Here is a 15,656-nt window from a genome sequence, read left to right on the forward strand (position 1 = left end):
GATGGAGGAGGAAAGTTTGTAGCTGTGTTGGCCTCAGGCAGCTTGGTGCTGCGGTGAGTTGTTAGTAGTAATATAATCAGCATAAAATGTAGGCCTTGGCGAAGTAATTCAAAAGGAGACTTCACGAAGAAAAGTGAAAAGAAAAAAAGCAAAGGTATTCTCACCTTTGAAATCCTGCAGAAGTCAGGGTCTGAAAGTTCATGGAGATAGGCGTTGACGTTTCTGATCAAAATATGTATCAAATCAAGACATGATAAAATCAACTCTTCATTCTGTTGGTCCTCACTACATACCCCAAAAACTGCCTACAAGTAAAGACGAAATCAATTGTTTTGATATGCTTAAAAATAGTTATATATTGTTGATTATCTAGACCAGTGGTTTTCAAACTTATTTAGACACTGTACCCCTTTTTACCCACAAAACATTTTGGGTATCCCTTTTCAGTTACCAGTACTAAAAAAACTATAGCTAAAATATAAATAAAATTGCCAGTCCTAGAGTTGAAGGGTTGTTTTATTTTCTGTTGGCTGGTCGCGTAAAATTTGTCTGTAGGCTACCCTTAAGGGGTACGCGTAGCACAGTTTGAGAACCACTGATCTAAACTAAGTATTGGCACTGTGTCTATTTTTATCTGACCTTTTTCTGTCATGAAAAAGGAAAGAAAAATAAACCTAAAAAGATCATTTGTTTTGTTGGACCTGTTCCTGTTCCTTTTTCTACCTGTTTTTTCAGTTTATGTTGTTGTTGTTTTACATTTTACCACACGCTTCCGTTTGCACTGCTATCTAGTGGCAAAAGTTCGGAGCGTCTGGATAACAGAACGAGACAAAGAAAAGGAGAGAACAAAAAAAGATATGGAACAAGTCAAGTGTGGTCTAGTGAAGAATAACAACGAAAAAAACTATCCAGAGAGGCAAAATATCCAAAAGTTTTAGCAACATTTGCATTGTTGTGAATAAACCCCGGTGGCCGGAAAAGGCTAGCCACCCCAAGTCTGAAGTGAGTTGAACATAAAACCTTAAAACTACTAGAGCAATTCCCTACATAAACTTGTTTTTTCCGAGTGATTGATGCATGAGCAGGTATCTATAAGAAGCAAAAGATCGATTTATCCAGGTGCTTTTGGTTGTTTGTTTTTACAGTTTTAACATTATTTTTTGAATATTTTCTACTTAAAAAAAAACAGCTTGAAAACACAAGAGCAATTTCGAAAACCGATCTTCTATTTGTACCTGCTCATGCATTAGTTACTCAGAAAGACAAAAAAAAAATGCAAAATTAAAGCTGGAAATACCAAAAATCTTGCCTAAAAAATCGAAGATTCAGCTATATCCACAGACCTAACACCACCGGATTCTCAACGAGAACTGGACTGTTGCATAGTTTGCATGAACCAAAAAGTAGTAATTTGACTTTAGACGCTTGATTGGCTGTCATTCCAAGCAAATTAATGGTGTTGTGTCAATTCTAAATTCTTGGTTCAACCTGCCTGAGACTCTAGGCGGGCATGCCTTTCTAAGAGCTAACAAACAAGTATTGGTTCCATAAGAGAATCATTCTACTGTAGATTCCACTATTCCTTTTTCTATCGATGGTTAGAACGGTATCGATGGTATAGCATCAAAATTGTCGCTTTCCACTTTCCAAGTCACCAAAACCAAGTCAGCATGTTGCGAACTGGTTGGATGAATTATTCCATTTCATTTAAAGCTGTTGTGCTTTTGTATTTAGAAAAAATGTTTGTTGCTTTTATTTCATACTCCATTGTTCAACATATTGAGGCGACAAGAACGAAATTATGCTGTGCCCAGGTCCTCTAATAGATTTTAGAATCATCTGTGCTGTCAGGGTCCTATCGCATGCGCACATGGTCGATTAAAAAAGAGATGAATCAGCAGATGGTAATCGACTTCACTTACTTGACTTAAAGTTCTTGCTCGGAAACATTGTCAGCGGAGAGGAGATTAGACGTCAGCGCTGTTAGTCGTCTCCATGAGTATTTTGTACTGGGGTTGGAGCTTCATTGGGGTTAATGTCCCTGATAGTGAGTTGACCCCGAATGACGTCTGTCCATCTTCTGCGTGCCCTACCCTGGGGCGTTTACAGCCATTTACAGTTGGATCAAAGTCCAAGATGAGTCGGGCTGGTTTTTGATTAGGAGTGAGAATTAGATAACCGTTCCAATGGAACGAGCGAGACTCAATCTTCTTAGACAGGGGATGGTCGTTCAAAAGACTGGAGGATCTCCAGGTACTGTACCCTGTTAAACCACCTAAGGAGTTTGATTCAACAAAAATGGACAGTTACACGCTAGCCAATGAGGCTAACTAGATTAGTGCTTTTGTGGAATATTGTTCTCAGAACACCACCAAAGATGGCATTCGATTTTGCCACCCTTGCAGATATCTCTGCATCTATTCTTGCATTTGAGCAGACAGTTGAACCAAGGTAGATGAAATGTTTGACCAACTCAACATTCTCTCCACGCATTTCAATAGATGTCAGGAGGCTGATTACGCCTTGTCCACAGGAATTATGATAGCCTTAGACCAGTTTACTTTTAAACCAAATTTTCCTTCAACAGACACTAGCCTTTGCAATGCAGCTTTAAGCTCACAAGGTAATGTTTTTGAAATTAACCAAGTAACGTCTTTGATAAATAGTACATTTTCTTCGTTATCACACGAAGAAAAATATTCTATAGAATCGTTAGGGAAGGAACAGGCTATTTTTACATTTTAACCGCTTGGTACACCCCACTCCCCAACTCCCTCCTTCAGTCAGATGGAAGAGCGCATGCACATAGGGTCCCAGGACCGGTACAGCAGGTCTGCTACTTATTCCGTAAATTATCAATCCAGAATAGGCGCGTTCATAGGCTCAGGACTGCAAGATGGCCAAAACTTCGGTTCCTTAACCAGTTCCATAAAAAACAGTTTTGTCCAGCTCTCAATTTTGATGTGTTTTATAATATTATTAAAAATACAGTTTATATCAATTTTATTTGGTTATAACAGGCTGATAATACCAAGAAAGGGTAGAGCACCTTACTTTCGTTCTTTGGCTCAGATCCAACTTTAAAAAGTAACGGAAAGTGGAACAAAAAGAAGAAGGTATTGAAAAGGGATTTGATTCCCATCTAACAGAATAACAGAAAGTGAAGACAATCTTAATACGGAATATTGAAGGCACAATCTATGATGAAAAGTTTACCAGTAAGGACATTCCTTCTTAAATATAGAGCTTTCACTACAAAAACATTAGCAATATTATAAATACCCTCCTTTACATACTTTAATTCTTTACCATTTTTATTAAAATGGTTTTATTTCTCTATTATATAAACGTTTTCCATTCATTAATTTCAAGGTGTGAGACCAACGTTTCTTATCACAATCAAACATGTTATACTTTACATCCCATTTATAAAGGTCTATTTCTTTACGATTTTCATTTAGTAATAAAAACACAATCTCAAAAATCATTCCATAAGAAGAATTTTTCAAGCCAAAATATTCTGAATTGATCATCCTGATTCACCTGATCGTATGAGATGAAATTTGACGTAAAAATGAATTGCTTTTTATGCTCCATTTGCTAGAAGAAAATGTTCCCAGTTTATTACAATAAACTTGTAAAATAAATTATTTCTCTTAATTACGAAAATATAACAGTTCAAAATAGGGATGAAACCTTTTAATTGACAGTGAACAAATATAAAAATTTTTAACTGGATATTTCGGACACATATACAGTTTCCATCATCAGCAGTAAAACTAAAAGACATTAATAAAAACATACAAAATTTATACCCAATAAGCTAATTACATACAGTTTATTGCTCTTATTTTTTTCAATGCAACAGCGGAAGCAAATCTCCTGACCTTTTTGGTTCCGGTTCATTAGATTTATCTGACATATCATGTGGACAGAGGTCACAGCTCTTAGGTGAAATGAGATTTACTTCATTTGACCTCAGTAAATTATCATAAATTAAATTCAATCCAAATTCACCTGTATCTCTGTTTATGGAATTATTCTTGAATAATTTTTTTTTAATTTAAATTGTTTGCCTGAAAGTTTTCTTTAAACCTTGGTCAAAATTTGCTTTAAACCTTGGTCCTTAGAAATCAATGAACAATCTCAAACAAAATAAAATTATTTGGATAATTACAAATATGTGCTGATAGAGCCGACGTGAAATCTTCAGGTTTGGAATTTTGCTTTTTTCATCCCTATTTTGAACTGTTATATTTTCATCATGGAAAGGCAATGTGGTCTTCAAAGTTTTCTTAATTATCACAATAGTTTTGAATAGTTTTAGAGTCAAATTGTTTACAATATTTTAGAAAGGCATGTGGGCAAAAATAACCAGTTTTCTTAGCTTAAGAAGCTTCATTTTTTTAACCAAAAATTTCAATATTTTCATTTTCAAACAAAACATCTTTAATTTGCAATATTGAATCCAATACTATGGACAGAGAACCTGGCAAAAATCCATTTTAAGACAGGAACGAAGGCAAAAAAAGTACATTCGTTTTTCAACATAACATCGTTCATGTACAATATTGAATCCAGTTCGGTAAATTCTCCTTCTGAAGTTAGATGCGCAATGAGATCAATTTTAAGATAGGAATATAGGCAAAACAAACCAGTTTTCTTACCTCAAGCAGCTCCTTATTTTTCAATAAAATTTCAATATGTACGTTTTCCAACAAAACATCTTTAATATGCAATATTGAATCCAACACTGTAAATTCATCTTCTGAAGTAAGCTGCTCAATGAAATCATGGCAAAACTCCATTTTCGCAGTGTTTATGAGGATTTCAGTTAAATGAAAATGTCTGCTTCACTTGCACCAATGACCAAGTTCATGTTATTTCCCTAAAACAGAATACCTAAAGCTTTAATAATACTGGCAAGCTAAATCTTAAACACCCTGGCTTATTGGAAGTGAGCTAAATACACTAGAATTGACTAATGAATAAACTAATACCCTACTATACTAGTATATCTTAAACTAATATACCCTAAGAGAAGGTATATCCTAACATACCCTAGGCAAAAATAATATACCTTCGGATAAATCTAAATACCCTGGCTTCTTGAAAGTTCTCAGAAGCCTAGGTGCAAATAGATTCTAACTTAGGGTGGTAATTGGCAGATTTTTTCTATATGGGAAGAACGTAAAGTAATAAAATACATTTTAGGACACTGACTGAGTCCAATACATGATTTGTGTATATGATATGCACAAAAACTCGAATTTTCATTTGAGTAAGGAAAACTGCTTAATAAAGTTGAGAATTATGAGAAGGGAATAGGTTCTTTGGAGGGGGGCTAATAATTGATTGATTCAAATTTTGTTTCATGACCAGATATTTTCCACAGGGGTAGTGATTTTTTCTCCCTATTTTGCATCTTTGCAGGCCTTAAAATAATCAAAACAAAGAAGTAACAGACCAGGACACCGGGACACAAATAACGACCGGGACACTGGGACACAGGGAATATAAATGATGACTGGGACACTCAAAGAGAAATTACAGACTGGGACACCTGGACACAAATAACTACCGGGACACAGGAAATATAAATGACGACCGGGACACAGGGACACAACTACAACGGGGACGCCGGGGGGCACAGGGGGGATATACAAATGACGACCGGGACACAGGGATTGTTCGATTAGCAATCACCATCAACAAAGCTCAAGGGCAATCATTAGAATAATGAGGTATAGATCTGAATACGGATTGTTTTCAAATGGACAACCGGGACACTAATGACGACCGCGACACAGGGAATATAAATGACGACCGGGACACTCAAAGAGAAATTACAGACTGGGACACCGGGACACAAATAACGACCGGGACGCAGGGAAAATAAATGACGACCGGGACACAACTACAACGGGGACGCCAGGAGGCACAGGGGGGATATATAAATGACGACCGGGACACAGGGAATGTTCGATTAGCAATCACCATCAACAAAGCTCAAGGGCAATCATTAGAATAACGAGGTATAGATCTGAATACAGATTGTTTTTCCCATGGACAACCGGGACACAAATGACGACCGGGACACAGGAATATAAATAACGACTGGGACACTCAAAGAGAAATTACAGACCGGGACACTGGGACACAAATGACGACCGGGACACAGGGAATATAAATGACGACCGGGACACTCAAAGAGAAATTACAGACCGGGACACAGGGAATATAAATGATGAACGGGATACAGGAACACAACTACAACGGGGACGCCGGGAGGCACAGGGGGGATATATAAATGACGATGGGGCACAGGGAATGTTCGATTAGCAATCACCATCAACAAAGGTCAAGGGCAATCATTAGAATAATGAGGTATAGATCTGAATACGGATTGTTTTTCCCATGGACAATTATATGTTGCATGTTCAAGAGTCGGTAAACCTGACAATCTATTTATATGCACAGACAATGGGACAGCGAAGAATGTTGTATATTCGCAAGTGACGCAACTACCATGGCGCGTAACGACTTACGCGCACGGAGGGTCTTTGGGGTGCACGAAGCGCCCCCACCAACTAGGTGTTGGGGTGGCGCGAAGCACCACTCCATCAGCTAGTATATATATATATATATATATATATATATATATAATATATATAAAAAAAATGTTATGGACTCAACTAAGCAAAAGATTATTTACAATTTGATCATTATAAAAAAAAAATGATGAAAACATAGCAGATTTATCACAAAGCAGTCTTAGATAATTAAAATTAAGATGTTAAGAGTCAAAGGGGAGTTTCTGGAACATATTGATCCAACTAAAAGTAAAAACAAGTTTATTGATAAGTTGGCAGTCAAAAAGTTAAAAACTAAGTGAAAAGCATAAAAACTGGGTAAAATAGGAACATATGCTTGATATATACCATATATTATATATATGTTAACTTAACATATCTTATGTTAAACATATCTTATATGTTAACATGTAATATCTTAACATATAACATATGCAAAATGGAAACATACACCTCAGGCTCAATTATGAAAACACTGAAAATTATATAGAGCTTTTATACAGAGTGAAGTGACTAAGGAATTTAGGAAATTTTTTATTGGGGCCCTATATAGAAACGGTGATATAGTTATTACAGAGGTATTAGATTGATTTTGAGATGAAGCAAATTGCTTAAAATGATGATGCTTATCACAAAAGATGCTGTAAATAAAGTTTTAAGAGAAGAGTACTACATTGAAAAAATAGAAGATGTTACCATTTTTCATGCTTTGGTTCACAATTGAAATGCTTGTTTAAGTTGCAATGTAACTATTTACTTAAAGCCCCGTCCCCCGCCTAACTGATTACATTTAAGTTTTATATGAAAATACAATATATTTTAAATGTTTTCAGTCTTTTGACTTTAATGCATAAAAAAATCTTGAGACTTTAAGGAAAGAGTATCAGTATATGTATATTAAACAGCCAATCTACAGTCGTTTGTTTTTGTTTTGTTTTTTTCTAGTAAAGTGCAAATTATGTTCTAGTCTTGCAAAGGCATGGGGGTTGTCAGCATTACTCAAGTACATTTTTGCTTGTTTCCAGTTTTACTTAGTTATTTATTGTAATTTCTGTTCGTTTTGGGTTTTATTTATCTCTAGATGGTGATTTCTGGCAGTTTTGTGCTTGAAAGATTATTTGACTTTATTCTTAATCATTTTTGGTTTAATGGAGCTCTTTGTACTCATTGAAAAACTTGTTTTGGGGAAAAAATTTTATAAATTAATTTTGTTTTGTTTTTTATTTACACTTAGTCTTTTTCATGATTTTTTTTTATCTTTACGGTTTTTTCTATAAAAATCTATAGTTTGGCTTGCTATTTGTATGCTAGAAACTTCTTCACTGATATTTAATCCTGACAGAAATAGTTTTATTTAATAAATTGACCTGAAAAATAAAACATAATATCATTCCAAAAAATTCTTTCTATGCTATATGACAACTTGAACACATTTACAATCTTTTGATTTATTTAAATTGTAAGAGCAGAAGTAGTAATAGCAGTAGCCCCAAAAGTTTCACTTTAATATCCCCAGTCGTTCTCAATATATTGCACAAGTGCCTTATTGAAAACCATAAAAACAGTGCCTCTTGATTTGGTTTTGAAGCAACATTAAGCTTTAAAGAATAATGGGCCAATTACATAATTATAGGGGACTGACATACCCAACATCCTTAGAGACACCATTACAGTGCTGTTCTACTATTCTGAACAAAAGGGCTGTCTAAAAATTTTGACTGGATGTGTTTGGAAGATAAATGGGCTTGAGAAGAGGGCTGCCTGTCTTCCAATCTCTTTTGATTCTTAAAAATGGCACCAGAACTTTTTGATTTAGTTCAACATCCAACTAAATATTCCTTGAAAGCTTCACTGTAATACTCTTAGTTTTCATAGTAGCAATAGCTGTAGTAGCATTAGTAACAGTAGAAGGAGTAGTAGTATGAGTAGAAGCAGTAGCATTAGGATGCAAATATTTTCTTTTGGTTTTGTTCAACACCATTGTTTTTTTTATTTAGTTTCTATTTCCCCTCAATATTGTAAATGGAGTAGTCTGGTAGTAGTAGTAGTGGTTGTAATAGGAGTGGTAACATGCAAATATTTGCTTTTTGATCACCTCCCTCGTCATTTCCTGAAAGTTCCAAATTAATATACCCAGTCATTCATGAGTTACGTCCTTTTGACAATCTGTATACATATAATGTGTTTTGATATAGTTCAACATTCCCATAACATTCTCTGAAAGGCTCGCCTGAATTACCTTCATCTTTTTGCAAAATAAATTTCAAACATGCATGCCTTCCTCAATAACATATACAAAGTTCCTGTTGCATTACAGGAACTTTTATTTTGTTAAGATATTGTGCTCCTGACTCTTTAGATGCAGTGGATTCATTGGAGTACAATCCATTTAAGAGAATTTCAAACAATTTAATTTATTGTCTCCCATTTAGCATAATCTAAAAGTGTCTTTTATTAATTTTGTTTTATTTATTTTCCTTGACAAGTTGATTTTTTTTTCTTCACTTTGCTTCTGTTTTGTATGTTGTAAGGGGGCAAAAATAACTTACCTTAATTCAGCCTTAAAATGGGGATAAACAAACTATCTAGCCTTCAATAGAACACAAATAGAAACAACCTTTGGAATAATCTAAAATACCATACAATGATATGCTAATATTGAAGACAGAAGGGAGGCCCTGTAATTAATATTGCCCCAGGCACCACCAACCCTAGGAACAGCTCTGTGAGGAAACACATGGGAAGTGCCAGATGTGCTGCACTCCTGGCTAAAGGTAGAGAATCAGGATATCAGAACCTGTGCTACATGGATTTATTATCTGCAGGTGAAAAAGTGTAAGTAAAAGTTGGCTCTTAATACCAAATAAAGCTGATTGAAAAAAGAAACCAGAACAGTAAGCTTTTGTATATATCCAAGGACTATATCTACCCTCAACAGGGGCAGAGGAGCCTGGAAAACAATTGCAATAGCAATTTAAGATCTATTTTTTGAAGTGTTACAATTAAGGATTTTGCTACAAGGGTCAAAAAGGAATATTGAGGGGCGTTTTGCTATTTTAGAAAGTAGTTGAATTAGGAGAATGAAACTTTGGGGAAAATGTATGCTATTGAAACTAGTTCCAGGGGCACCAATCATGGGAAGGGGTATTTGCCTCCTGGATTTCCTACCATCCCTTGATTTCAAAAATAAATTCTTATTTTGTATTTTCAAGGGGGAAAAATAAGAAAAAATTACCCCTCCTCAAACCTTTTATAAGTATAGGATTGAGGTGGTTGAGAAGGAAATATGTTAAAAAACAATTCCTAAGTTAAATTCTTATGTTAAAAAACAATCCATGTTTGTATTACAATTAGACATTGACTGAACATCTTTAGTCTTTAAGAAAAGTGATTTTCCCTAACCAAATTTGGTTTAAGAATACTTTTCTTTGGCTCTATGTCTTAAAAACACCTAACTGCAAATGTATTACAGCTAAGGATTTTAAACTGTTTAATGATCTTTTTTTTCCAAAATTAAGTAGCTTATCTCCAAATTCTTCAAAACCCTATAATTAAAATTTACCAAAGTTACAAGGTCTAAAACAGTTAATTCAAACCACACTTGTACTGTAGTTATACTTCTGAAATTTTCAATTTTTATAGGCTTCCATTAATTTTATCTATGTTTATCATAGGTCAGAGCCCTTGTGAGGGAGAGAAGATAGAGGTAAGTACTTCAAGAGATATTCATAAAGCATAATATTGGCTCTGTATCCATTGCTAACAGAAAGACTGCTAAATACTCAAAAAATTAGTTTCTATGCATTTTTGTTATGTTTTTTAGAAGTTGTAATTTTTTGGGGGGAGGGGGGGTCAAACTGATACCCACTGGATATGGCCTTATATATATATTATATCACAATTATAATGCATTTAAAGAGGTAAAAAATCAGCTTATATTGAAGCTGAACCATCATTGGTTTCCATTATTAATTTAATAATTTAATCAAGTACTTGTTGTTTTTTGTAAAAATTATCCTTGTGTTTGTTATGATTTTTCTTTCTTTTTTTCTATTTCTCTATTGGTCATGCTTTGATTTTCCTATATTTGTATGGTAAGTTTGTATATAACCAACAATTGCTTTGTAGAAGCTTATGAAGAATTCCTGTGAACAGCTTAGTATATTTAAGTAGAGCAAGACTAGAATTGGTCATTGATACTATACCTTTCTAGTGTTCATGCAATTTTACTTCTTTTTTAACAGAAACTATTAAGTTCCTTTCATTTGAGCTGGTTTTCAGCAGTATGTTGTAGTAAAACCTGGTATATGGTTGATTGGGATTTGCCAAATGGAGGAGGTGTTGCCAAAATGAAGGATCTGCACTTTATTTGCTAAATAGCCTAGTAAAGGTCTAGAATTGGCCCTCTTCAGAAGGAAACATGCTAAAATGAAAAAAACAACATTTTCAGATTGCTAATTTTATGCTTATTTTTAAGGCTTGGTCTTCATTTTTGACAAGAACCAGAATTAAAACCCATATTTGCATTCTTTTTCTCATTTTTATTTGTTTTGAATTAGTATTAAAGTATTAAAATTAGTATTAAAATCATTATGTTACTTTTTTCTACATAATGGTGCTATTGAGACAGAAATATGTTACAAAAGCAATTCTTAGGCCTACTTCATAATATGCAGAATAATTACAGTAACATTTTTTGACTGCAGCTCTGCAATACTGTATCCCCCTTAATGTGCAAATATATAGCATATATTATGTATTTTCTATGTAGGCTATTCTGTCACTTGTCACTCTTGTTTTCTTACAGCTGGTTAATTTGTGGGTATCTTGGAAAGGGTTTAGGTTAGGAAAATGAAACTTTCAGGGATGGGTCTACAGGCTAAAGTATGTCCAGGGAAGGTATTCTAAAGTATCCACCTCTACTCCTTCTCCCTCTAGAGAGCCCTGAAATTTGCCTACATGACAGGTCTATACCTATTGAAATTTTGACAAAACAACATTTTACCTTAATCTTCAGTTAGCCTACTTGTTGCTTTTTCTATGCCTTTAGTTCTGAAAATGCAATTCCTGTTGTTTGAGAAGAATTTTGAGCCAGATCAATCTTCTTTTTTCAAAATTTAGGAAATGTATTTGCATAGGCTATAATTGAAACCTTATAAAATGGAATTGAGCAAAGTTATGAAGCTGAAAACAATTTTGTTGTACTGTAATTAAGCAGAAGATGTATTTTGCAAGGTTTCACTTTTATAACACACATATTTTTACAGCTTATCAAAGGTCTGGGCCCACTAGAGGGAAAAGGAGGAGAGATAGCTGCTTCAAAATACCTTCCCAGGACATACTTTAGTCTTTAGATTCTATCTAAGTCTTTAGATCTAATACTTTATCTTATATCTAATACTTTAGGCTTTAGATTCTATTCAATTTACCATATATTCTGTCATTAATTGCTCTTGCTTTGTAACAGTTGATTCAATTTGTGGGTAGGCTCACATGGGTTAAAAAAGAGAGATGCATTGGCAAAATACATTGTAAATATGACATTTGGTCTATATATTTGCACACTAGAAAGGTTGGGGGTGATGTAGGCTATAGCAGAACTGTAGTCAAGAGGGTGTTAACTATAGCCTATTTATTTTTCTTAGCCTGATTGTTTTCTTGACATGTTTCTTTCTCAATAGCCTAATATAGATCTTTATTGCCTAAAGGTAAATAATACCATTAGAGGGGAGTTGGGGGTAAAATGTTAGAAACTTGAACCAACCCATGAAAATAGCCAAAGCATAAAATTAGCAATGTAAAAAGTCTCCTTTTGTCCAGCATTCTCATCCTGAAAAATCAAAATTTTAGACCTTTACCTACTAAATTCTGAAAGAATACAGTTTATAAGCCTACCTTTAGACAATGTAAATCCATTTCTAGAAGTTTCACAAATATAGACCTAAGCCAACTCAAATACTTTTCAAGACAGTAAAACAAACTTATTACCTAAAACCTGATAAATTTTTAACTCAATAGAAAGATAGCTAACTCAAATACTACCGCCTTGGTGCTAATAATTTTAACACAATTCAATTCACTCCAAATCAATAATTTTTTTTTAATTTTAAATAATTAATTGCTAAACTTGTCAAATTATAGCGAAAACCGAAATTCTGTTTTGCCGAGGTAAACCAAATGGATTCCTAGCTTAACTCTTTTAGAAGAAATTGGAGAAAGACCTTTTTAAGATTAGCTATTCCCGGTTGGACAAATATGTCTTCCTAAACATTCCAATAAAGAACATAAACAATTTATAGGACTTCACTAAATCTTTTTTTTTAAAAAAACTAGGTTCTTTTTCTCACTTACATCATGGTTCCCATTGCACATACAAAATATCGGTTTTTCTCAGCTAAAACCTAGTAAATAAGTAAAGTAAGTAATACAGAACTCAACTATTATAGTTCTTACGGGGGATACAGATTTCCATTTCATAGCCCTTCAGCAACGAAATGTAACTGGAGGTTGGAGCCAGCCACCCTGTGCTTTTACACACCCTTCCTGCTTACTTTCCCCAGACTTTTTCAGGTAACCGTTTAGAGATGAGTTGATTCTGGCTGAGCTTATAGAATCACACCACAGACCCCACCCCAAAACAAATAACCAGTGACACCAGGAATCGAACCCCTTTCCTTCGGACAAAGGATTGCAATTTTAGACATAGCCAGGTATCAATAGAGTGAAAACAGGTTTCATTGAGTTATCATAGAAGAAACTTAGCAGAGACTAAGGTTCACTGCTAGAATAACTAAATCTAGTGGTAATGTCCAGTAAAAAAGGGTGACGAAGACGGAAAAAACAGAATTTGGAAAAACTATTCATAAATTTCTGTGTTTTCGTCCATTTCTCCCATTCCAAAAATAAAAAAAAGGTTACCTTTTTGCGATATTCTCGAAAGCTTGAAAAATGCAAAAACTAGGTTTTGACGGAGGACGGCCAATTTGAATTTTTCATTTTAGTCTATTACGTAGATCAAGACTTTATTAAAGTTCTAATACTCTGTTATACCTTTCTAACACATGTTGAAGTAAGCGCAACTGTGTTTGATGTTTCAAACGACAGATTAGCAAGTTCCTCTTCAAATATTTTTCTAAAAGGAGAGGGCTTACCCACAAAAAGATTTTTCAAGGGGGAAGATTGCCAGAAAATGTCCCAATTTTCCTGTTGTTTAAAATCAAGTACTTTCTGTTTGTATTTGGTTTTCTAGACAAGAAAAACAGGGAATGTCTAACTTGATAAAACTCGTAGAAACAGTGGAAATCACTGATATACTAAAGCTCGATTCATCAGTGAGGATAAATCTTAATTTAGGCAAACATGAAAAAGAAAAGAGAAAAATATATAAGTGAGTCAAGGTGTGCTTAAGAATTCACCTCTTTGGGCGGTGAGGTTTTATATGTGCAGTGTTTAATTACTTTTATACAAATCTATCGAACAGAACAAAAATAGTTGCTATAGTTAATCATACAACCGTTTCAAACCAAAAGTTCCATTACAATCCTAGCCAACCTTACCTAAGTCCTGACACTTAATTGGGTTCTGACGAACAACACCCTCCTTCACAGACTCCTCTCCCCATTTTCTGGTCACACTAACAGCTTCCTGATGACATAATCTTTTCTTTTTTCAGTCATAACTTTTGAGATTATTGTACCCAACAGCCACGATTTATAAAAATCAGCTTTAACGCTTTAGTTATTACGTAAGAAGAAAGAATTAGGCCGTGTCTCTATTATGGGTTTTTCAATCAAAATCACTCGTGTTTTTTTTTTCTTTTTCAGGTAGCCTTGAGACTCAAAATGCAAATCAGGTGCCTTTGAAGTGACTTTTCAGAAAAGTCTGTCTTCCGATGAACGGATTTATTTTTACTCGGCCAACTTCGCCTGAAAAATCCACAATGAATACAAAACCCTTTCAAATAAATTTAAAAGCAGGAAACCCACTTCCCCGTTTTTATCGCTTACTTTACCCTCACAAAAGTCTTTATTCGTTTAGAAGCTCACTTCACAGGCTTTTTACCTTCTCTCTCTGCGTGGGCCTTCAAATATTGCTTAATCCCGGGTATTTCAATCACTTCGCTCGGGCCTTCATTAACAACCATTTACCTCCTCACTGCATTTCGGTCACGCTGCTTATCTTTCATTGCAATTCTTCCTTTGAAAAAAAATGTTTATTTCATATTTTCCACACTAATTTTAAAAGTAGTATCAAGTATCTTTTTGTTTGTAGCCTTTTTCAAAATTCAATTTGCTTCTGTATCATTTAAAGCACCAAGGACAATGAAATCTGTTTATTTAAACTAGTCAAATGAAAACTAATACAGCCATACTCATCTTAAGCAATTAGGTAAAATAGAGAATTAAATTAAAAAAAAAAAACGACCCCAGTGTACAGTTTTGTGTTGTAGCGGGCGCCAAATATAAAAACAGGAGAGTTGGTAAAAAATAGGCAAAATAAGCTGAAAACATATGGCAACAATCTGCTTTAGAAGATGTAGTTTGCCTTTGAAGATGTAATTTTCTTTGTGGATCAACAGACTGTTGAATTTTTACAGGCAACAAACACTATCAGATTTAATTAATTAATTTCGGGTATCTATATCCACGGTTCAGCGTGGCAGCATTGACCAAAATGGGGTTTTGCCATTAAAACTTTATACCCTTCGTTTTCACATACTGAGGATTGCGAGAAAAACGAAACGCAATAACCGTATTCTCTTAGCGAGAAAATCGCAGAAGATTTTCAACAAAAATGAATTTTGAATGCGAAAAAACCACATGCGGGATGGGGAATAAGTGCAGGCTAAACAAGATAGAATATCTTAGAATGATTCTATTTCCCACCCTCACTTCTAATTGTTCACGTTTTAATTGTTCACGTTTTGGTGATATTCCAGTCTCCCTAGAAACTTGTTCCAACGCCGCAACTATTTGGAATTTATTATGGGGAAAATTATAGATTTTACTGAACAGTAATCTTGAAATCTAATAACAATTATTATTTTTTTTTACAGTTTCCACC

At 34.4% G+C, this 15,656-nt stretch overlaps 1 protein-coding gene across 1 annotated transcript in view; it reads right to left on the reverse strand.

Annotated features, from left to right (window-relative positions):
• Window positions 1-10,927, reverse strand: part of LOC136039537 (uncharacterized) — a gene marked incomplete in the record, with an annotated part of 112,814 nt that extends 101,887 nt beyond the window's left edge. The window contains 3 exon segments of the mRNA XM_065723342.1: window positions 165-305; window positions 4,668-4,888; window positions 10,799-10,927. Of these exon segments, the coding sequence (XP_065579414.1) occupies window positions 165-305; window positions 4,668-4,808 (282 nt within the window).
• Between the last annotated feature and the right edge of the window lie 4,729 nt (window positions 10,928-15,656).

The sequence above is a fragment of the Artemia franciscana genome, chromosome 19 (assembly GCF_032884065.1).
Source record: "Artemia franciscana chromosome 19, ASM3288406v1, whole genome shotgun sequence".
NCBI classification, from domain to species: Eukaryota; Metazoa; Arthropoda; class Branchiopoda; order Anostraca; family Artemiidae; genus Artemia; species Artemia franciscana.